At 58.8% G+C, this 24,122-nt stretch overlaps 1 protein-coding gene across 4 annotated transcripts; it reads right to left on the bottom strand.

Moving 5' to 3' along the window:
- Window positions 1-13,062: 13,062 nt before the first annotated feature.
- LCN12 (lipocalin 12) lies at window positions 13,063-23,139 on the bottom strand. Of its 4 annotated transcripts, XM_070250442.1 has the most exons (7): window positions 22,518-23,139; window positions 22,128-22,245; window positions 21,567-21,703; window positions 19,871-20,022; window positions 19,670-19,786; window positions 18,956-19,509; window positions 13,063-18,703 (listed from the first exon to the last, which is right to left on the bottom strand). In XM_070250442.1, the coding sequence occupies exons 2-6, from the start codon at window positions 22,242-22,244 to the stop codon at window positions 19,259-19,261; spliced, it is 774 nt and encodes a 257-aa protein (XP_070106543.1). In that variant the 5' UTR covers window position 22,245; window positions 22,518-23,139; the 3' UTR covers window positions 13,063-18,703; window positions 18,956-19,258. The 4 variants fall into 4 exon arrangements, with proteins under 4 accessions (XP_070106543.1, XP_070106544.1, XP_070106545.1 ...); XM_070250443.1 differs by lacking the exon at window positions 22,518-23,139 and having other exon boundaries at window positions 19,408-19,509; window positions 22,128-22,455; XM_070250444.1 differs by lacking the exon at window positions 22,518-23,139 and having other exon boundaries at window positions 13,063-18,684; window positions 19,408-19,509; window positions 22,128-22,451.
- Between the last annotated feature and the right edge of the window lie 983 nt (window positions 23,140-24,122).

Here is a 24,122-nt window from a genome sequence, read left to right as displayed (position 1 = left end):
AGACCTTGTGAGGGCAAGTTTGGGCCAAGGGTGGCTGAAGTCCTGGGCCTGGTCTGCAGCGTTCCCCACAGGATGACGCCCACCCATGGGTTCCCAGGGCTCCATTCTGGGGTGGAGGAGGCCTGGGCAGCAGCTGGCAGGTGGTGGGTACAGGGGGCTGGGTGACAGGCTGGCTTCGGGTGCCCCTGTTAATGGGTTCACCTGCCAGCCCTCACCCCAAGACTCGTGACTCATCTTTCCCTAAACCCAAGAAGGGTGAGAGTTGTCCCTGTGTCTCCTGGGCACATCTGGGTCAGGGGGAGAGGTGGGGAGAGATGGGGAAGCTGGGGGCCCTCCTTGGACTTGGCCCACAAAGATCAGGCAGCGGGTCCTTCTGCCTGCCCTGCTCCATTCTGGGTCATGGTCCCGAGGGGCGCAGGGAGGGAGGCAGGGCGTGGGGACAGGCACCTGCTGAGACCACCAGCTCCCAAGGAGGCCCCCTGGCCTGGCCTCCTGGCTCCCACGTGCCCCTGCCTGCTGCTGCATCCATCCCTGAGTGGTCTGCACCCCGGACTGAGACATCAGGGTCTCCTGAAGCAGGAGCCTGCCAGAAGAGCTCCCTGCCCGGGTCTGGGTGGAGTCACAGCAGGCATCCGAGCCAAGGGTCCACTGTGTGCCCGGCTGGCGGCCGCCCTCCACCCCACCCCCTCCTGTCCTGGTCTGGCACAGCCTTGGCCTGGCTGCCCCCTGGTTGAGGGCTGAGCTGTGCTCTGGTCTCAGGGCAGGCGAGTGGGCGGTGGAGAAGGAGGGCAGGGAGGGACAGTCTGTGCCGAGGCTGGCCAGGCACTGACTCTGCTCCACCCCCAGGTCCAGTCTGGGCCAGGGCCACCCGCTGCCACCACCTTGTTCTGCAGCCTCTACACCCCTCTCCAGACCTGGGCAGCCAACTTTCTTTCCTGGATGCGACGTGGTCCACTGCCCCCCACCCCCCACCCATAGAGGCCCCTCCCCCTGCTCCCGTCACCCAATGCCCAAAATTCCTACTGCCCTGGTCCTGAGACTGGTGCCCCTGGGTGAGGCTGACCAGGCAAGGGGTCCCCCAGAGAGAGCTTGGCCTGGCTGCTGTCTCCTGGCAGTGCAATTCTTGGGGTCTGGGGGCACTTGGGAGTTTTCGGTTTCAGGGCTTGGTGGCCCAGACTCAGGGCGGGGAGCACCCACACCCCTAGATCCCCCACCGTGATGTGCAGAACCAGCCCTCAGCACGGGACCTGTCCATGGAGGTGTGATGGGCAGGTGGGGTGGGTGCAGGCCGGAGGGTCTGGGCACCTCCCTCTGGGCTGGGGGGCCCTGGGCCCCCTAAGGCTTCCGATGGGCACTGTCCTCATCTGGGTCTGAGTGACCCCATCGGAGCTAGCCTGGGTTAACAGAATCAGAGCTTCTCACAGACACTTAGTCTCTACTCACCCCCGAGTCCCCATCCTGGGACACCCACACCCAGGCCTGCTCCCCGGGAACCCGGGTGCGTCTCAGGAGCCTGGGCCCTGGCCACCAGGCCGGTGTGGGGACTGCAGCCTCAGGCTGAGGGGCTCGGCCACGCCCCAGGCAGGGGACACGCTGATGGTGGGAGTGGCTGTGGAGACCTTGCTTTCTCCCACTGGCTCCTCCACCTCCTCCTCCTTTACCCGCGGGTCCCTTATGTGGCTAAGGCTTCGTCCAGGCTCCTAAGAGCACCACCTGTGCCCTCTGAGGACAGGGCCCTGCCTGGTGCCCACCCGCCCCACCAGAGCCCGGGCCAGGGGAGCCGGGGAGGGAGGTGTGCCCCCACGGCCCAGGTGATGGCTGGCATTACGTGGCGCCTTGACGGGGCTGAGGGCGCCCCGAGGGCCGGTAGAACTTCATTTCTGGTGTGTCTGTGAGGGCGTCCCGGTGGACCGAGTGGCAGTCGGCCTCCCCAAGGCGGGTGGCCTCATCCGATCCCTCGAGGGCCCAAAGGCAATGACAGGTGGAGGAAGGGGAAACCCGCCCTCCCCACCTGAGCTGGGACATCCCCTCCTCCTGCTTGTTGGCCTTTCAGACGCTGGTGGGGACCTACTCCATGGGGCCCAGGCTCTCAGGCGCCCCCTCAGCCTGAATCGCACCCCCGCTCTCCAGCTTGCAGGCGGCCAATGGAGGGACTTCTCGGCCTCCGTGACCACAGGAGGCAATTCCTGTAATTGATTTCTCTTACACAGAGATCTCTACATACCCTATTGGTTCCATTTCTCTGGGGAACTCGGACTAATACAGCTGGCCACACGGGGCGCACTATGGAGAACCCTGGGGGCGGGGACGGGGGGAGGGCTGACCTCTGACCCTGGAGCACCCAGCCTGGGGTCTAAGGCAGCCATGGGAGGGTGGGCTGGGAGGGGGCAATTTGGATGCTCTGAAGGGCCATCCCTCCCCCAGACAAAGAATCCATCAAATAGAAACAAAAGTATAATAGGAACATCCAAGCCACCGTCAAATTTTGGGAAAAGACCATTAAATAGTTTGAAGTTTGGGTGCTTTCTCAAGACAAAAAGATACAAAGCACAAATCAACATGCAGGAACGAAGAAAGAACGTCCACAGACATTGGGAGGATAACAGAGACGACACCCACGAAGAAACGGGGGATTTCCCATGCACCAGCGCCCCGGACCCGAGCAGGAGCGTCCATGAGGTCCCAGTGCAGGAGCGCGTCGGCTAGGGGACCTTCCCAGAGTGACCACGGTGCCAGTGGGGTCACCCAGGTACAGCTGACACGCGACAACCTGCACGTATTCAAAGTGTTCAAATGATGATTTTTTAAACTAAAGTTTTAATTTTAGAATATTTTTCAATTTACAGAAAACCATGAAGATAGTTCAGAGTTTGCATACAGCCCACACCGTTTCATGTTCTGAACATCTCACGAGGCTGCGTACATCTGTGACAACTAGTGACCCAGTGCTGACACGTTACTATCTGCAAAAGTCCACACTTTATCAGATTTCCTTAGTTTTCCCTGAGGCCCTTTCCCATCGCAGGATCCCCTCCAGGACCCCATGGCAGTCGTCCCGTCTCCTTGGGCTCCTCTGGGCTGAGACAGTTTCTCAGACTTCCCTTGTTCTTGAGGACCTGGGCAGATCTGAAGAGGACTACTCCGAGATTTCTAGAATGTTCTTCTATTGGGATTTGGCAGAAAACCCAGCATGACTGTGGCGTAGATGAGATGCAAGTTTATTTCCCTTTGACGTAAACGTCCAGAGGTGGTGGCCAGGGCCCGTGAGGGGCCTCACAGCTCATGGACCCTTCTATGGGGGCGTCACTCAGGTCCGCCTCAGGTTCGCGGCTTGGCCCCATCCTGCCAGCACTGAGGACGTGGCGAGGGGGTGCCCTCTCAGGGGGCTTCTGGGAAGGGTGCCTGGAGGTGGTGCCTGGAGTCATGGGCTAGACCCAGGGAACCAGACTCTTAGTTGGCTGCAGAGAGGAAGCCAGAGGGAACCTGAGGCGCTGAGGTCACAGAGCCACAGAGGCGCATGGGCCCAGGGGTAGACCGGCCACCGGGGTCAGAGGTCAAGGGAGGTCACAGAGGTTACAGCCCAGAACGGGGCTTGTGGGCTGGCAGGATCCAGGCTCTGCCCACTCCCAGACAGAGGCCCGTGTGAGAACCCCGGTCACCACCCCCAGCTGTCCTAGAGCCATGGGGATGGTCGAGCCTGGGACTTCGACTGACCATGGGGGAGGGAGGTTAGGGCACTTGCTCAGCCCCGAATGAGGCTGGACCAGAGATGGGGTCAGACAAGTCAGGAGGTGGGCAGGAGCCGGGGCCTCACTGCCCAGGCTAGGCCTGGGACCCAGAGTGGGCCTAGAGCTCCAGCCAGCTCAGCCACAGGACCCCTGGGGGTCAGGCTGGGCTGTGCTCAGTTGGGCCGTGGACCAGGGTCCCCAGCTGGAAGGGCTGGGGAAGAGGTGGCACAGGCACTAGGCAGTGAGCCAAGAGCCACAGGCCTGCAGGGCGGCCGTCCTGCAGGAGCCTGGCCGGACACGGGGCAGAGCCCGGCCAGGTGGTGAAGGGGGTGGGTCACTGGGTTCCTCCCTGGATTTGGCAGAAGATGAATTGCCCATGCTGGGTGGGCAGCTGCCAGATGGCTTTTAAGTAGGTCTGCAAGGCAGCGGCCTCATGGGCCTCCTCACAGGCGGGAGAATGGGGTCCCTGGGCGCCCTGTGGGTGGGGCTGGCCTTGCTGGGGGCTCTGCAGACTCTGACCTCGGCCCATGACAAGTGCCTGGGCTGTCTCCCACCACAGCCTGACCTGGAGAAGGATAGGGTAGGTGGGGGCCTGGGGAGGGTCTGTGTCAGGCTCCCAGAAGGACCCCAGGTGGCAGTGGGTGGCAGTGGGCAGAGGGCACTGACCTGACCGTCTCTGCAGCAGCAGGGTGAGCCCCACCCAGAGAGGCCAGCCGTGGCCAAGGTCACTCATCCCCACCAGACCCAGGGCAGCCTTCCCAGCCTCCGGCTCCTGGGGCTGTCATCAGTGCAGGTCCAGCCTGGGGCCCTGCTGCCAGGAAGGGGGCTCCTGAGCCCAGGGAACCCAGGGCAGGGCTGGAGGAGGCCCTGCCCGTCCTCAGCCCGCTGGGGTTCCAGGGGCAGTGGTTCGTCCTCAGCCTGGGGGGCAGCACCCACAGGAAGACAGACGGGAAGACCACCATGTCCTCTACCACTTTCAAGCTGAATGCAGACCATGGCTTTGAGGTCACGGCCTCTGTGTGAGGGTGACAGCAGCACCTCTGGGAGCTGGTACCTCTCTGAGCCCAGGCAGAGGGAGACCCTCATCTCTGCTGGGGGGCTGCAGGGACTGGTCCTACCTGCCCTTTCCCCCCGGCTTGAAACCAAGTCAGGTCAGTTGCCATCCCTACCTAGGTGGGGCCCACGAACCCCCCTCCTGGGGACACACCCTCATGCACACATCCATGAGCACGCGCGCATGCACGTGCACACACCTGCACACCGACCTATGTGCACACACACGTGGCTCGCCTCATGGCTGCTCTGTTTTTCAGAGAACTGTGCAGGGCTGCCTGAGTCTGGGGGCACTCAGGGGCTTCCTGAGGAGCCCCGCCTCCCCCACCTCAGCCGCTTCCCCTCCAGAGCCTGGGGGCCCCTTCTCTCCCTGCCTCCTGCCCCTCCTCTTCTCCTCCTCCCTGAAGCTGCCGTCTGTCTCCCTTGCCGCTCCCCGGCGGTGTCCCCGCGTCTCTCCTCCATCCTCCATCCCAGGCTCTGTCTCCCCCATCAGGCTGGTCAGGCCATCCCCATCCCCATCCTCCATCTGTCATCCGGGAACCTGTTGAAGGATGACGAGGCTCCTCCCCCAGCCCGGGGGCGGGGGCGGGGAGGGTGTCCTTGCTTCACTGTGCCCCTCCCATCCTCACAAAGAAACGGATCTGCCAGGCTCAGGCTTCTGAGCACGTTTATCTGCAAAACCACACTGGAGGGTGGGGAGGAGAAGGGCCGCATCCACCTGCCCGCGCTGCCCCGGCCCCTCCCCGCCTCCGGTGAGCCGCAGCCCGCAGCTCTGAGCTGTTCCCAAGGGCTCTAGGAGCAGGGGACCTCTCGGGCGGAGCCCTGGAGCCACCCTGCCCACTGCACCCCCCGCGGCGCCAGGCCGGGGTGGGGGTGGGGGCACAGGGAGCTGCAGATGCCGCTCTGGAGGGTCTCACTGGCATGGCGAGGTGGGACCAGGTACACAACTGAGGGAGGCCCCAGAGATGGAGGGGAAGGTGGGTGTGTGGGGGGACCCCAGACAAGGCCAGTCGTATCCGCCCCCCCAGCGTGGGGTCTGAGGCTGCCCTGGAACCAGGCGACCTGAGCCGCCTCCCAGGGCAGAGTCTTCCTGCCCGTCCAGCCCCGGGCCTTCCGCCAGCCCCCAGCCAACAGCTGAAGGGCAGCTTGTGCCGTGCAGCCGGGTCCCCCGCATGGGACGAGCCGCGGGAGCCCGCTGAAGTGCGCAGTTGCTTCAGGGACATCTGCTGTCCAGGGTCTCAGAGTCCTGGCAACTGATAACGGTGGAAAAAACCCAACTCCCGGTTAATCCCACGAACATAAGAAATAAGATAACTTCCTTCAAAACAAAATAGCTTCCCTCCAGCGCATTCCTCCCCGATGCTGGCCCCAGCATCCCGCCGTGGGGATCTTCCCAGAGAAACACAGAAGACACTTGTCACAGAACAGAGGCACGGTGGTGCACGCACCTGTGCATGTGTGCACGTGTGTGTGCACGTGTGTGTACGTGTGCAAGTGCACAGTGGAGACAACGCTTCCACGTCCTCCCAGCGGCCTGCGAAACTGTAGCTTTCCCGCCCAGGAAGGGAAGTGAGGGGTCAGACCCTCCCTTGTGCTCCTGCAGATGCCCAGGCCTCTGTCCCCAGGCTGGCTCTGCGGTGGCCAGAGCCCACGATCTCCCTCTCTGAGCCCCTCCCCTCGAGCCCAGTCCTGTGTCCAGTCTGCCCAGAGGACACCAGGGGTGGTCCCCAGGACGGCCTCCTGAGGGGGAGCCCCCGTGTGCACCCCTGTCTCACTGTCGGCCATGGGTGGTGGGGAATGCTGGACAAACGCAGTGGACCTGCCAAGGGCCAGTTCAGGGTGGCCAGGAACTGTGGCTGGCCATAGCTCACTGGCCCTGAGGAAAAGCCATGCGGGGCCCAGGCCTTTGCCCTCCTGGGGCGGCCAGATGGCTGCAGATGGCCTGGGACCAGCTCTGGATGCAGTTTACACTCGGCTAGACCCCTTCCTGACTCCTTCCCAAAGCCCCTCAGTCCAGCAGAGCTGCCCCTGCCAGGCTCGGGACACCCTGACCCCTGATGTGCAGGCTGAGCTCTGGCCACCGGACACCCTGGCCTCGAAGCCTTCTCCAGCGACCCCACCAGCAATGAAGGAAGAGGCATGATGGCTCCGGGGTGCTCTGGGGTGCTGGGCTAGGGAAGGCCCTGCCTGCTAGATTGGTGGCAAGTCTCTCCACCCACCCAGGATCTGTCCCCTTCCTCTAGCTCTTAAGGACCTGTCGGCTCACACTGGGGGGAGCCCTCCATGCTGGGGTCTAAGCCCCTCTGCCTGGCTCCCTGGCCAGGTCAGAGGGCCGTAGAGGTGGACAGCTTGGGGGAGTCCCTTCCACGGAGGCCTTACCCAGCCCATGTCCCAGGACCCTGCCCTGTGGCCCCCACCTGGGGTCTGGGCTGCCGCTTCACAAAATTCCCCCCAACACAGCTTCTGCTCCTCTCTCTTCTGAGCAGAGGTGTCTCAGACACACGGAAAGTCCTGGAAACCAGGAGGCCAGATCTCCTGGTCCTTCCCAAAGATGAACAGAGGGACCTCCCTCAAACATCTCCACCCCTCAGTCACCCTGTGACTGGGTGGCCCCAGGCAGCATGTGTGTCCCCCAAACATGTGGCACCATCCTCCCAGGGGCCCTGTGTCCTCATTGTGTGTATGCTTGGGGGCCATGGGGTGACTTTTGGGGACCCAGGCAACCAGCCCCAAGTTACCCACTGTGGGGGCTATGGGAAGAGATCCTTCCCAGGGCCCAGAGTGGGGATGAGGCCTCCAGACGCAGGAGGAAGAGCACAGGCCAGGGACGGAGGTGGGAAGGGCTCCAGCTCAGCTCTGCACCCACAGGTCCTGTCCACAAGCCAACCACTCAGATCCTCCTGTACCCCGGTCACCCCAGCCCACGTGCTCCCACCCCTGCTCCTCCAGAAAACAGGCCGTCAGCTCTGGAAGCCCCAGGGGACTGGTCCTGGGCCCAGCAGGCCCAGATGGTGACAGAGCTCTTGGGCCAGGATAAAGACACTTGACACGGCTGCCCACAGGGCCTCAGCGTGGGCTGGGCGTTGGCGGGACAGCTGCACAGCTCCAGCCAGCGGCCCTCCCAGGTCCCATTGCCACTCCTCATGGGCCGACGTTCCAGGACGAGCCCTGCCTGGTCTGCACTCCAGTCTTCCCACAGTCCCCATCCCTGTGGGGCCCAAGAGGAGAGGAGCGGGGCCAGGGCTTCTTGGTGAGTCCCCTATCCCCACAGCCTGGGCCTCTCCTCTGTGACACTACCCCCACCTTCAGCCTGCAATCTGGCCTGTGCCCCCCAGAACCCCAATCCCGTGACCCCACACGCTCAGGGCCCGGCACGCTTGGTCACAGGGCATGGAGGGAGGCATGGGGGACGAGTTGGGCTGGGCACTGCCTCCCTGCCCTTTCCTGGCCCTGCGTGCATTTGACAGTCAGGCTGTGCAGGGCGGGCGCACGTCCACCGCCATGGACCCACAGGATATTTTACTGATGTCCCGGCCTTCTGCATGGCTTTGCTCTGATCTCCTAATTCTGCATAGAAGGGACGCACGCAGAGTGAGTACCTGCATGGCAGTCCCCATCCTCACGAGTGCCTGTCCCCGGAGCCATGGGCTGGCTTTCTGAGGACTAATTACAGTGACAGTGGGGCACGATGCAGAACGTTTTCAATCCGAGAACATGTACATGAATATGAATAAAGTATTGTCTCCCCCAGAGCCAGCGACAGAGGGCTGGGAGCCACGGGGCACTGCGGGAGGGGCTCTCTCACTAATATATCCAATGACCCACTTCCTGTCCAGGCAACTCTCAGCTCTGCCCCCACCAGGGGACACGATAACTGAATTGGAAAATGTGGCTTCCACCCGTTCTGCCACTGAAGTGGCAAGTGGAAAAAGGGATTCCTCTACTGGCTTGAGTGACTGATCCCAATCAGCAAGGGGAGGGTGGTTTTCTGTGTAGAATGAGGGTGAGGGCTGTGGGGAAGCAGGAACTCCTGGAAGGCCACTCAGGGCGTCATGCCTGTAGCAAAGGCTGATGGAAACTACAGCCCCAAACGGAAGGGCCATTGACTCAGCGCCCGTGGGAATCAAGACGTGGTGGCTCTATCGGGTAAGACCTCAGCCAGCTGAGGGCAGGAAACAGCGTGAGTGGAGGAAGGGAAGCCTGTGTGTCAGCTGTGTCTCTGTGACGTTACAGGAATGGGGACTGCAGTAGCTTGGCATCTTCTCTTTGCTTGTAATATGTGTGTACTTGTACATGTGCCATTTGTGTATTCTTTTTCCTTCTTCCCAGTATTGTTTTATATACAAGTTGTTGGAGATTAACTCCACGATTTCATTTTTTGGAAACAAGATATTCAACAGGAGGGTGACTGAATTTGAGAAGGAAATGACACAGCCCAGCAATGGGCCAGGTGTCTATTGGTACTGTGGAAATTAAAGACACCTAACTACGCTGTGCAGGGAGGCCCGCAGGGCAGCCCCGGCCCCAGCACAACCTCAGTCACTCCAAACCGGAAGTACAACCACTTTACCTCTGAGGGAAGACTTCTCTCCCACCTGGCAACAGCCCAGCCAATCAGAAACACTGCAGCCCAGCCAATCAGAAATGCCACAACCTAGCCAATCAGAAACGCTGCAGCCCAGCCAATCAGAAATGCAACAGCCCAGCCAATCAGAAACACTGCAGCCCAGCCAATCACAAATGCAACAGTCCAGCCAATCAGAAACGCCGCAGCCCAGCCAATCAGAAACACTGCAGCCCAGCCAATCAGAAATGCCACAACCTAGCCCATCAGAAACACTGCAGCCCAGCCAATCACAAATGCAACAGCCCAGCCAATCAGAAACGCCACAGCCCAGCCAATCAGAAACACTGCAGCCCAGCCAATAAGAAATGCAACAGCCCAGCCAATCAGAAACACTGCAGCCCAGCCAGTCAGAAATGCCACAACCTAGCCAATCAGAAACACTGCAGCCCAGCCAATCAGAAATGCCACAACCTAGCCAATCAGAAACGTTGCAGCCCAGCCAATCAGAAATGCCACAGCCCAGCTAATTGCAAATGATGCAGCCCTACCAATCAGAAATGCCACAGCTCAGCCAATCAGAAATGCTGCAGTCCAGCCAATCAGAAATGCTTCAGCTCAGCCAATCAGAACCACTGCAGCTCAGCCAATGCGAAGCCACTGCCTCCCTGATGTGATCCTCTCCCCAGTAGACTTTCCTTTAGAGCAGCCCTGCCCTCTCCTCCTTTATCTCTATAAAAGTAGCTGCTTCCTTTGTTCTCTGTGTTTGCCTGTGGTTCGCTGTAGCATGTACATCCTGAACTGCAATTCTTCCGGCTATTCCCAAATAAACTCCTTTTAAGATAAAACAACAGGTGAATTTGCTTTTTAAGTTGAAAGGACTGTGCAGCTCGTCATTTTAGGAAAAGGGCGAACGCTTTCTTCATCTGTGCCAGGGATTGCCATATCTTGTTAGGTGGAAATAATCATTTGTTATTGTTGCCTTAAAGTTCAGTTGTGCATGGAAGGGAGCGTGAGGAAGCAGTGAAGCCAAAGAGGTGGCTGTGCCATTTCTTGATTTAGTGCCTCCCAGCTCCAAATCCACCCCTTGTAGCCCTCCGTTTACAAGGCCCTGTAAACACTTCTTTGCCACCCGGCATGATGTTGATGGAGGGGCTGGGGACGCTGAGGGGGAAAGGCTTTCCTTCCTGATTCTGGAATGTCTCCTTTCTCTTCTAACCCTCCCGGTGCTCCTCCCACAGAGGGTCCTCTGGTGACCTCAGAGCCTCAACCACCCTGCTGAGTTCAGTAGCACCCTCGGGAGAGGCTTCCTGTCCCGCAGAGTTCAGCAGCCTCTCAGCAGCTGGGTTTCTGCCTGCATCCTTGGCACCACCTCGCAGACTTCCCTGCCTCCAGATTTTTTTCTTCTGACGGTTTAGTAGGTGTTTTGATTTTTTAGAATTTTCCCGTTTCATCTCAATACTCCATTTGGGGTCCATGCATACGTCCACAATATCTTCTTATCGTTATAATTTTTCAGGCTCTGTGGTGATGTTGTCTCTTCTGTTTATATTATTGGATCTATGCACCGTTTCTCTTGCTCCCTCCCTCTCCCTCTCTCGCTCTCTCCTTCCTTCTTGCCTTATTTCCTTCACTTAATCAGTCTTGCTGGAGATTTGTCCATTTTTTTAGCCTTTTCAGAAAACTACCTGTGACTTTGCTCATCTCCTCTATGGCTTTCCATCTCAGTTACTGCTGCTCTTCATTATTTCCTCCCTAGACATCTTTGGGGTTTGTTTGTTATTCTTTTTAAGATTTCTTGACTGAGCTGGGTAATCCATTCTCCAGCCTCTTTTTTAAAATTTTTTTTTAATTTTTCCTTTTTCTCCCCAAAGCCCCCAGGTACATAGTTGTATATTTTTTTTAGTTGTGGGTCCTTCTAGATGTGGCAGGTGGGACGCCGCCTCAACGTGGCCTGACGATCAGTGCCATGTCCTCGCCTAGGATCCGAACTGGTGAAATCCTGGGCCGCCGAAGTAGAGCATGCGAACTTAACCACTCAGCCACGGGGCCAGCCCCTCCAGCCTCTTTGATAACACGTGCATGTGAAGGCTACGACTTCTTCTGGTACAGCTTTAGGTACATTTTGCAAGTTTTGATATGAAGTATTTTTTATTTTGTTTAGTTCAAAATATGTTCTAATTTCCATCATCATCATCCAACAGCTCATCAGCTGTTTAGAAGTGCATTTCTTAATTTCTAGACGTGGGGATTTTCTTTTAAGATTTGATTTATAATACAATTATTTTGTGGTCAGATAACACACTCTTCCACTTTATCCTTCTATTTATTGAGACTTGCTTTATGGCCTAGTAGACAGTCAGTTTTTGTAAATGCCTATGTGGGCTTGCTTTATTTGTAGTACTCAAAAACTGGAGACACTCAAAATGAACATCAAGAGCTGGGCACTTAAACGGATCACGACACATCCATGCAGTGGAATACTACTCAGCAATAAAAAATAAATGAACCACTGAATCACAAGGTCATTTTTTCTGAGTGAAAGAAGGCAGAAAAAGAGTATGTACTGTAAGCCTCCACTTATGGGAAACTCTAGAAAATGCAAACCAATCCATGGCGACAGACAGCAGTGGGTGTAGGGGGAGGGTCTAAGGAACGTTTGGGGTGACAGACACTTTTCCTACCTTCATTATGGCAGTGGTTTCACAGGCAGATACGCATACTGAAACTTATCAAATTGTCCACTTTACATGTGTGCAGTTTGTGGTGTGTCAGTTTTGCCTCAACAAAGCTGTTGAAAAAGATTTACTTGTGTGCTTGGTGAGCAGTGTGTCCTATCGCTGTGAGTGCCGTGCTCTCTCTGCAGCCAGGTCACTGAAATCTCTGTATCCTCACTGATTTTGCCCCCAGCTGCTGATGTTATTTCCTTAGGGAGGTGGATAAAGAGCCCCCCACAAAAATTCTAGATTTGTGTGTCCCTGTGATTCTGTTAATTTTTGCTTTTGTTTTTTGAGGCCATATAATTAGTTGCACACAAATTTGAAATTCTTGTATGTTCTTGCTAGATCGATTCTACTATCATCATGAAATAACCTTTTTTTTTTTTTAAAGATTTTATTTTTCCTTTTTCTTCCCAAAACCCCCTGGTACATAGTTGTGTATTTTCAGTTGTGGGTCCTTCCAGTTGTGGTATGTGGGATGCTGCCTTAGCGTGGCCTGACGAGTGGTACCGTGTTGTTGCCCAGGATCTGAACTGGCGAAACCCCGGGCTGCCAGAGCCGGGTGCGAACTTAACCACTCGGCCACGGAGCCGGCCCCTGAAATAACCTTTTTATTCACTAGTAATTCTCATGCCTTAACGTCTGTTTTGTCTTATATTATGATAACTTTCACTGGATTAGTATTAACCTAGGGAATCTTTTTCTTTCCTTTAACTCCTAACATTTCTGTACCCTTATGTCTTAAATGTTTCTTTTATAAAACAGCACATCATAGATTTTTTAAAAATACTGTCTGATCAGCTTTTTATTTTAAGAGGTGCATTTAGTTAATTTTGTTTAATGTAATAACTAACATATTGGGGTTTAAATGCACCATCTTATTTTGTGCTTTCTATTTTTCCCACCTGTTCTCACCTTCTTGACATTTCTTTTTCTTTTCCTTTTTTTTTTTTGAGGAAGACAGCCCTGAGCTAACATCTGTGCCCATCTTCCTCTATTTTATATGTGGGATGCCTGCCACAGCATAGCTTGCCAAGTGGTGCCGTGTCCACACCCGGGATCCGAACCAGCAAACCCCGGGCCACCAAATCAGAATGTGTGCACTTAACTGCTGCGCCCCTGGGCTGCCCCGACATTTCTTTTGGATTATTTTTCATCGTTTCCTTTCTACTAATGTGGGATATATACGTGTGTGTATGTGTATCTATTTGGTTATATGTATATATGTGTGTATACCTATATACGGATGTGTGTATATAAATGAGTATATATATATATATTCTTTTAGTCGTTATGGTCAACATTAGAATGAACAGCTTTAACTCAACAAAGTCAAACTGACGCCTTGCCCTCCTTCCATATGTCACGGTTATCGTCGTGTTCTAGAATTCTATCCGTTTAACCCCCTAAACCTTATTATTATGGTTTTCCACAGCCCACGCTGATTTTCGATTGGCCACCTGTTTACTGCTTTCTCTGCTCCTCGTTCCCACTGTGCCTCAGGCCCAGCCGCTGGGGTCACGCCTTCTCCCTAAAGCACGTCCTTTAGGGTTTTCTTTAGGGAGCATCTCGTGGTGACACTTTCTCTCTGTTCCCTCAGAGAGGGGGCCACTCTGCCAAATGTGTGGGCGGGAAGCCGAGACCCTGCTGCAGCCCGGACGTGTCTTTACCCTCATGACCCACTCCCGGCCGGAGGCTCTCCCCGCAGTGGGGTGGCTTCGGTCGAGAGGTGGACGTAGCCATCCTTTGGCCTCAGAGCAACCTGGGGTGGAGTGGCCCTGGGCCTGTGTGACACACAAGGCTACATACCGTGTGATTCCAAATCAGGCCACACTCTTCCAGAGGGACAGGAATGAGACCCGTGGCCACGGGGCCTGGGGAGCAGTGGGGACTAGTTGCAAATGGGCACCAAGGAGCTGTCTGGGGGGCGGAACGTTCTGTATCTCGATTAAGGCTGTGTTTACACAGGTGTCCACATTTGTCAGAACTCATCAAAGTGTGTGATTAAATTGTGTCCATTTAGCGTGTGTCAAAATACTTCAGTAGGGTTCACGCTTTAGAAATGAAGACTAAATAAGGGCTTTTTCAGACAAATAAAATCCAAAGGAATTCATCAGCAACAGATTTACAACTGAAAAAAATCCTAAAGGACGTCTTCAGCCAGAAGGCAAATGGCGCGCGTGGAGGCCCCACCGGAGGGAGGGTGGGGCAGAGAGCCTCAGCCGGGAGGCGCCCCCAGCGGCCGTGGTCGGTCACCCCACGGGGTCTCTTAGGGGGAAAGACGTACGTAGAATTAAAATACGTGAGGACAAAAACAGAACAAAATCTCAGAGGAATAAATGGACCTAAAGTGTGGTAAATAATTGCCCAGAAGACAGTAAACATGGTAATTTATCTTTGACGTTAATAAGTCAAGGATGACCTCATAACCTCCAGGTTAACTTCTAAAAGAACAGTAAAAAAGTTAATGAACGAAGCAAGGTCTTGAAGAGAGAGTCGCACGTCCTAGGGACAGGCTGGTGACCGATTTGCATGACCTGGGACAGGTTGGTGGCCATGCCACCAAGAGCAGGGGAGGGACGTCCAGCCAGCAGCACATCCGCTCTCCCCAGGCTCAGAGAGGCTGCAGACAGGATGGGCCCAGGGGGTGTCCCGGGCAGCCAGCGAGCGAGGCAGCTGTGGCGACACTCAGCCCACAGGGGCGGCCGTATCGACCCCAGGGCTCTGTCTTGACTTTCGCCTGAGTCAGGCCACCTGGGCCTGCTGGGCCTGCTGGGCCAGGGGCCCCCCACATCACACCCCCTCCCTGGGAACGGCAGGGGCCCCCGCCCTCAGAGGACAGGGCTGGGTAGGAGGCAGGGGTGGCTGGGGGCATCCCCCAGGGCTCCAAGTCCTGCCTGTGACTGAGAGGTGGGGACCCTCCTCCCTATCCCCCTGCTGAGGACACCACAGGGACTGAGGCCACTAGGGGGGTCCGGAGTGGGGGTCCACAGGGGGCCCACACACTTGAGCAGCTCAGAGTCACAAATTGCACTTCAGACTTTTAAATGAGCCATCTGCTGTCCTCCCACGGTGACAAACCAGGCAGCCGAAGGCCAGGATCAGCTCCTTTGGCTTCAGCCTTGCCCGTCCCTCCCTACCTGGCCCTGGCTCTGTCCCCTCGGGGCCTGAGCATCTGTGCCCCACCCGCCCCCCGGCCATCCTTGGCTGGCTCTTGGCCTACAGGGGGGCATAGGTGGAGCGCCTGCTCCATGGGATAGATTCAGGGAAGGGCCCCCTCCCACCACCCGGGCAGGCACCGGGGGATGAAGGCCAGCCCAGGGTCACAGACAGCCCACCTGCTCCCGCCCCTTCCGCTGACCCTGCCCTGGGGGAAGGGGCAGCCCAGATGAGAGGCTCCACTCAGGCCACGGGAAAGAGACTCCCTCTGGCCGCCAGCGGGGCCCTAAGGGCCGGGCCGTGCTCAGGCGGGAGCAAGGCCAGCAGGAGGCCCCCAGCAGGCGGGCAGTGGGCAGCAGGCAGGGCCGCCCTCCCTGGCTCCGTGTCTTGCTCTGGACCTCTGGCTGGGCTCTCACGCTGGGCAAACAGTCCTGGTCCTGCCTGGTCTCAGTGCCACACTGTTCCCTCACAGCCCCTTCCCTGAGTGGGTGGATAGGGAGGGCTGTTCAGGCAGGAAGAGACAGCACCCTCGGAGGTGGGCCAGGGAGAGGGGTTAAGCCAGGGGCTGCAGCGGGCAGGGCAGGCCCCGGGGCTCATGACCAGAGAGCCACACCACCCAAGCGGAAAGGGCTGTGTGGAGGGGCTGCCTGACTACTACAGAGGGACGAGGCCTCTGTCCAGGACTGAGAGCGGCCGGGAGACAGATGTCCCCGCAACCTGTTTGGGGGAGCCAGGCGAGTCCACGGGAATGCACAGCTCTCTGCAGTCAGGACTGGCGGAGCCGACAGAGGGCAGCAAGGCCTGGATTCAGCCAGGCCTGGAGGCCCCCTGCCCGGTGCCCTGCAGTTATGAGAACTGGGAAAGGCAAGCAGTCCTGTGATCCAGGTGTCCTTCTCTGCTTGTGCCTGTGTCCAGGGAGCTGGCTACTGCCTGAGGGTGTAGCCAAGTGCCTGGAAGGAGGCAGCTCCCACCTGCATATGGTCATAGCTTACAGGCAAGATGGTGGTTCCCTGCCAGGCTGAGAGTGAACCACAGACCCACCACTGGGGGAGGGCTGGAGGTGGAAGACCAGATGAGTCTTCCAAGCGGCCAGCCAGCATTCCTGAACCTCGGTTTCCCCATCTGTGCCGAAGAACTGAAGAGGCCCTCCCTCGCAGGACCGTGCAGGATTATGGGGGAGAATGTGGCCTGAGAAGTCCCCCCACATTGTTGCTGCAGGGTGGGGCCCTTCCTCCCTTCTCTGCCTGGACCCTGTGCCTGAACCCCACCCAGCTGCTGTCCCCTGCATGGCCCAGGCCCTGGGCTGGTGAGGGCTCACCTGGCTTTGCAGGGTGAGCCCTGCCATGGAGAACACCATGGGTCAGCAGGGTGTGGGCCAATGCAGGGGAGTGAGGCAGGAGAGCAAGACTGCTGCCTTGGGGACCCTGGTGCATGGACATCTGGTAGCCGGCTCAGCCCATTGAAATCCTTGGCTCATTCAGGAAGGACCACCCAACCACAAGCTCCTTACGTTAAAAGACATAGCCATCCTCACTCCTACCTCCCCAAGGTTGCTCCAGAAACATGCGAGACCTCGGCCCAGGATTTCCCACCCTAGGCCCACGTTCTTGTCACAACATTACACATTGTACAGGATGTCCCCATACACTTTCAGCTCAATCAAGGCACAACCAAACTCATTGCCCTTAACCTGAGCCTCCTCAACCTGGACACAAGGTGCAAACAGAGTGCCATTCAACCATCCACCCACTTGTCCATCCATCCACCCACCCATCCATCCACCCACCATCCATCCACCCACTCATCCATTCAACCACCCATCCATCCAGCTACCCATCCACCCATCCATCTAACCATCTACTATCCATCCACCCATCCATGCATCCATTCATCCATCCATCCATTCAACCATCCACCCATCCATGTACCCACCATTTATCCAACTATTCCATCATCCATCCACCTATTCATTCACCCACCATCCGCTATCCATCCACCCATCCATTCATCCATTCAACCCTCCATCCATTCATCTATGCACCCATCCACCTATCCATTCCATCATCCATCTACCCACCATCCATCCATCCATCCATTCAATCCCATTCATCCATCCATCCAAGCATCCACCTATCCATTCACCCACCACCCATCCATCCATCCACACATCATCCATCCATACAACCATCCACCCATCCATCATTCAGCAGATAGGTGTTCACAGCCTCCTCTGTGACAGGTGCCATCTTGGAGTTTGGGACAGTGATGGACAAAGCAGACCTGTGCCTGCCCTCATGGAGCTTGTGCTGTTGGAGAGTCAGATACACAACAGAACGTTAAATTGTGACTGCATTGTGTGCCATAGGTGGTGCCACTTGGGTCTATCAAGGGGTTGATCTTGTTGGGTCATCAGGGAATGCTTCTGGTCTGTCTGCTCTCCCTGACCCAGCCTCCCATTCCAGAATCTGCCTGGATCCTGCCCAGCTACAACCTGCCCAGTTGGAAGCATGTGTGGGACCAGGTTCCATTACCCAGGGGGTGACAGGAAGGTCTCGATTCAGAGGGATTCTAAATAGTCCCCCCCACCGGCCACTTCCTGAGGGTTCGAGTGTTCCTGGAGGGTGAGGGTTAGCACAGAGCAGGGGTCTCTCTGGATGCTCTCTGCTCTCTAGTGGGGTCAGTTCCATGTGAGCCCTGGTCCTCCCCTGCCTGGAGCTCCATGGGGGCCACGATGCGGGAGACCCAGAGGGCTGTGAAGTGCACTGCCCCATGGGCAGGTAGGGTGGCTGTCGGGGTGCTGACAACCACCTCCAGGGGTGTACAAACTGGGGTTGGGGTGCTCAGGCTGGGGTTGGGGTCCTGGGTCATAGCTCTCTGTTCCTGAAGTGTCCCTACACCCAATGGGGGTCAGGACTGGGGCTGCTTGTCCCCAACACCCATCTCCCCCTCACCAGGCTGGGGGCATCTGTGTTGGGGCCTCCTCATGTTTGGGGGGTCCCAGCTCACCCCACTATTGCAGCCCCGGGGCTCTGATGGGGGGGTGGGGAGGTGGGGGTCTGTGAAATCACTCTGCTGGGTGCTGGGGATGGAGGGAGGAGGATGGAGGGGCCTTGTCCTGGGAATGACCTTGCACAACCCACAATGCACTGTGAAGACACACATTCACACACACAAATGCTCACACACGCCCCCCAGGGAGACCAGAGTGGGACAGCAGGCCTGGCAGGCTGGGGATGGGCATAGGTGTGCTCAGAGGGCTGTCCTGGCCCTATGAGGCCAATGGGTCCCCCCATTTGTGCCACCCCCACTCCAAATCATGGATGCTCATATGCCTATATCCCAATACGGTGCATTTATTTCATGTTGAGAGCGGAGAAGGGCAGTGCTGGGCAGTGAGGCCAGACCAGGTTGGGCAGGAGCCACGTCATCCTTCAACAGGTATCATGAAGGACTGACTGGTCTGATGGGGAAGACAGAGCCTGGGATGGAGGATGGAGGAGAGACGCGGGGGGCAGAGCCAGGAGGAGGCAAGGGAGACAGACGGCAGCTTCAGGAAAGGGAGAGGAGAAGGGGCAAGAGGGAGGGAGAGAGGGGGCCCGCGGCCACTCCAGGGGAAGAGGCTGAGGTCGGAGAGGCCAGTGAGCAGCTGAGGGAGGTGACCCCCAGGGCGCTGCCCCGCCCCCGCCCAGGCTCCGCAGGAAGCACCCCCCCACCCCGGCCCCCAGACTCACTGCAGACCCGGGCTCCAGGCACAGCAGCATGCAGGTGAGTGCAGGTGTGAATATGCTTGTGAGTGTGCACTTCTCCCTGTGCACACATGTAAGTGGGTATGTGCGTGTGTGTGAGCCCTGCATGTCTGTGTGTTCACGTCTGCACGTGTTCTGTGCCCACGCCTGTGAGTGTGTGCGCATGTGGTTGTGCACTTGCAGGGCATGCTGAGAAACACTCCAGGAATGAAGGGAGGAGGTGGCCCAGGACAGAGGGACCCAAGTTGGGGCAGAGACCAAGGAGCCATGAGACCCCTCAGTTCAAGCTCAGGCTGAACTCTTGGGTACCACCAGCACTCCACATGCGGACCCCGAGCACAGGCTGTGCCCACCCGCTGGGCTCCCACAGGGCTTCTGAGGCCCAGAGGCAGATGCCCACCCTCCGTCCAGGCCCTGCCCCACCAGGAGCTTGTTACCTGTCAAGTCTGGGAAGACGATGTTGTTGTCTGAGAGGCCCTGAGCTCTGACCAAGCAGACAAACTTGCTCAGCACCTGGGTCTGTATCGCCCACGTTCTGCCTGGGGACCAACCAACACAGTGTGGCCCTTAGCAGCTGGGAGTGGGTGGTGAGTGCTGGGTGTCCCCACCCACCATGGGCCCAGGCCCTGGAGCACTGGCCTGGTCCCCCCCTCCCTCCGGCCCACCCGCCCCACTGCGGCCACAGGGCAAGGGGCTCACACAGCAGGTTGACCCTGAGGATCTCCCGGCTGCCCGACTGGCGTCTGGAGAGCATGAGGGCGAAGGTGGTATAGTCGGTGTCGTACACCAGCACCTCCTCAGGGTCTGCTCCGGGCACTGGCGGGGGGCACAGCCACAGTGTAGGGTCCCTGCCGCCAGCAGGCCCCTCCATGCCAGCCTCCCCATCTCCCACTGTCTCACCCCCACTGTTGTCCACCGAGAATTTCCCAGGTTGAGTCGCTGGAATCAGCACGTAAGACCAGGTGACACAGCGCTGGCCCCTGGCCGGGGAGCGGATGGGCAGAGATGGGCAGAGGAGGAAGGTTCTGGAACCTGGCTGGGCTGCCGGCCTCCTGCGGCCCCAAGGGGAGCCCCCGAGGAGGATTCAGCCTTTGGTTCGGAGGGACCCTCATGGGGAGCCATGAGAAGAGCTCAGCAGGCTCGAGGCCTGGCCACCCTCCCCAGGGAGGGTGTCTCCACCCTGTGCCCCTTCAGGCTGCCCCAGGTCCCTCCCAGGGGAGCGAGGTGTGAGCCCTGCCTGTCAGCGTGGCCAACCCCTTCTCAGCCTCGGCGCAGTCTCCCCGGTGACCACTCCTCCGCAGCCTGGACAGTGCAGTGGCTATGCGGTGATGGGGATGTCCCCTCTGGGAGAGCTGGGTGGCCCCGGCTGGGCACCGCGGCCCGCACCCCTAGCCAGCAGCCCTGGACTTTGCTGAGCCAGGCAGGAGCTGAGACTCTTCGGGGAGAAGCGAGAGGGAGGGTCCCTGTCCTGGGCTTGGACCCCTCCCCGGAAGCCCTCAGGCCTCAGGGAAGGCCCAGCTAGGCAGGGCCTCTCCAGGCGACCACGCTTGCTTTGAGAAGGACAAAATGCAGTCTGGCCTGCAGGTGGGGGAGGGGTGAGGTTGCGTGGGGGCCTCAGAGTGGAGTCGCATTTGCACTGGGTTCTCTGCCCCCCGCCCCCCAATTATTTGACCTCCAGCCGGAGCCTGGCAAGTCCGATGACCCCAGGAGTCCAAGACTCCCCCTGGGGCCCAGCCTGTGCAGGTGGCTTCCAGGGCTGGGGGGCGACTGTGCTCGCTGGTGGGCGAGGGCAAGAGGCTGAGTGTAGCCGCTGGAGGCTGGACTGTATCCCCCTCTCGGCTTCTAGGAGCCACTGCTGGTCCACTTAAGTTTTCTATTTTACGCTACTTGGAACCAAAGAGGTCTTGGGGCCCTGTCCTTCCACACAGCCAGGCAGGTGGGCAAGGAAGGCCAGGGCCACGGGAGGGGTGGCAGGGTAAAGGAACCCCCATGGCATCAGTGTCCCCCAGAGAGGACTGACACATTCCATGGGATTCACGGTGGCGGTACATCAGGGTTCCCCACTTCTCCCCCCCAGGGGGTGGCTACTTCATCCAGGCAGACCAATCTGAGCGCCTGTCACCCTGGATGCAGCAATTGGCCCAGGAGGAGCACATGACTCAAGAAGAGTCAATCAGAGGTCACTGCCAGGCTGGCCTGGATGCTCCTCTTTTCTGGAATTGGGACCTTGAGAAGGACGTCAGCTTGGGCCACTGTCTCATCCCTGTGAGGCAAGAACCTGCCTGAACAGAAGTCTGGGGCAGAAAGAGCTAAAAGGGGGATGGGGAGAGTGATGGGGCCATGATCACAGTGTTTGAGCTCCTGGATCCAGCTGTACCTGAAATCCATCTGCCCTAGAGCTCTCCCAAGTCTGTGATTGAGTAAATGCCTCCCCTTTTTTGTGTATGCCCTCAGAGCTAGGTGAGGTCATTGGCTGCCTGTGCTGGACTTTGCATTAGGAGGAGGGCCTTGGGAGAACATGGCATGGGGACTCATGGTGGACCTAAGCCATAGAGCCATGGGTTTCTGGGGGTACAGACCCAGGATCCTCACTTACCGGGTCATGGCGTATGACACTTCAAGGCGGCTTTTTTCATTTCGCTCAAACGTTGCAGTGAAAGGGTTCAGCAGGGACCTATCTGCCTTCCTATGGTCGCTGCCCGCCAGGCCAAGGACAAACCACTCCCCCTGGAACTGCAGGGAGCTGGGGTGGGCAGAGCCCAGAATGGCCCCAGGACCCCCTCACCAGGCAGTGGCTCCCAGCTGGTCCTGCACCAACGACACTGGCAGGAGCCAGAGGCTGCCGTGGGTCTGGCAGGGACAGGGTGACCCTGGCCAGTGGCCGGCCTCTCTAAGCCTCAGTTTCCCCATCTGTGCAGAGAGACTGAGATGTTCCCACCTCATAAGAATTGACAGAAGTTGCAGAAGGGAACAGCTGACCCAGGAAGGTCCGTCCAGGGTCTTTTCTGCTGGAGGTCAGGGGTCTCCATGGGGGTGCTGGAGAGCAGGGCTGGCTGGGCCGGACTCCCCCTGCGGTGCCTGCTGGCCAGCATGGCCCTGCTCTCTCCCTGCACTTAGACCCCGGTCAGCTGCCTCCCCCTCCCTCCCAGCCCCAGACCTGGTCTTCTCGGAAGCTCTGCACGACTGAGCTGATGGTTGCCTGGGGATTTGGGGTCTGGGCCTCCAGGGCCCTCAGCAGGGTGAGTGCCACACACAGGGCACACCAAGGCCTCATCCTGGCAGGATGCAGAGGAAGGAAAGGGCCATTGGCGCTGCTGCCTCAGAGACTCATCTCTTTATGGGCTCCAGTGGGCAGGCGCCCCTCCCCAGGGGTGTGCCCCCTTTGCCCTCCTCCTCAGAACTGACAGGAGGAGAGGTGGGTGCAGAGGGCTTGGGGGTGGGCTGGCCAGGGATGAGGCCCTCCTCAGATCCTGCCCACCAAAGGTGGGGGCACCTGGGTCCCAGCCCTGGGATGGGGGAGGGCAGGAAGCGGAGGGGGTGGGGGTACCTGCCGGGTCCCTCAGCTCCCAGGGAGGTTCCTGGGCCTTGCTTCTGATTCCTGAGACCCCTAGCTCTGCACCCCCTGGGCCCCCCTCCGAGCACCCCATGCTGGCACTGCTGCCCAGCCCTACCCCAGCCACACTCCTGCCACCAGGTGGAGGACAGAACGCTCTGTCCCAGGCAGGGAGTGTGACCTTTCTTAGTCCCGAGGGGTCAGGGCCACTGCGTTCTGGATGCGGGAACACGGTGCAGAGCTGGGCCTGCCAGCCCCCACACTGCTCTGCACGCCCCAGAAACCAAAGTGTGGGGCCAGACTAGAGCTGGAGCCCCTGCAGTCACAAGTGCTGGTCAGAGCAAGGCGAGGCGATGGGGAGGCCGGGCAAGTCACCCGGATGAGGACGGCTGAGGGACGGTCTGCAGGGACCTGCTGCCAGAGGGAGGGTGAGGTGCGGGGAAGCTCGGCTATGGGGGCACCCACACACTGGTCCTGGGGGTGGGAGGGCAGCCGGGGAGGGCTAGGGAGGCTCTGGGCTTGCTGTCCCCGTGGGACCCTGGAGGAAGGGAGCCTCCCCACTAGCAGCTGAGTGTGTGGGTGCTGGGCTCCATTAGACAGCCGGGAAGGACGTGTGCCCGACCTGTGCACTCCCTGTCCTGGGCCACCTCCTCCCCCACCCGCCCTTGGCCTCCACAGCCTGTCCTGAGCTCCAGCCCCCCAAGGCTGAGGGGCTTCAGGGCTCTGTCCCAGGCCGGCCCCACTGTCCTCAGGGAAGGGCGTGGTCCCCACTGGGGCCCTTCCTCCTCCAGGAGCGTTTCCCACTGCCAGCTGGATGGTCGCCAAGGCCTCTCGGGATCAGCTGCAGGGCCCAGGGTGGAGGGAGGTAAGGGGGGACACAGACAGGGGTCTGCAGGGTGGGGCCGCAGGGCAGAGTCCTCCTCCTTGAGTTTGCTGTCCTCGGCTGGTCAGGACAGCCCGTTTCAGGAGCCTCTGGCTCACAATGAGAGAAGCTGCAAATAACCTGATTGTTTTCCCCCTAAACTTCCCAAAGGAGCATCACTCTCCAACAGAAGTGGGGCGGCAGTTCCACCGACCCTCTGAATGCCTGGCCTCCACCCCTCACGGTGCAGGCACAACCCTTCCCGCTGTCCTAACCCCGCCCGAAGATGTGAAACCAGCGCGCTCTGCGCCTGGCCTGGCGGAGCCGGGGGCCGCTCAGCCTCCCCAGGTGACGCCCGTTCCCGGGGCTGCCTTTTCCACAGGACGCTCTGGGGAGATACAGGGCCAGCGGTCGGCAGCCCCTCCACAAAGACCCCCGCCCAGCCAGGGCCCCGGGGCCACCCGGCCTTCCCTGGCCAGCACAGGGGCGGCATAAAAGGCCCGCAGCAGCAGGGGCCAGGTGGGGCCCCGGGCCTGAGGGGTGCCCCAGGCGCACTCCTCTCGCCCTAGAGGTGGGCGCGGCTCCAGGAGCCTTTGGTGGCTCTTAAGGACTCTGGCGCCGCCTCAGGAGAGTCCAGGACTGAACCGTGGATTTGGGGAGCCTCCCCCCTCCCACTCTAGGTTGCTGCAGAAGAGGCTCCTCCCATTTTTGACGTGATTGGTCGAGGGCAGGCACGT

Source organism: Equus caballus, chromosome 25 (genome assembly GCF_041296265.1).
Source record: "Equus caballus isolate H_3958 breed thoroughbred chromosome 25, TB-T2T, whole genome shotgun sequence".
NCBI lineage: Eukaryota > Metazoa > Chordata > Mammalia > Perissodactyla > Equidae > Equus > Equus caballus.
The sequence above is the reverse complement of the archived record's forward strand: the minus strand, read 5'-3'. Positions and strand labels throughout refer to the sequence as shown.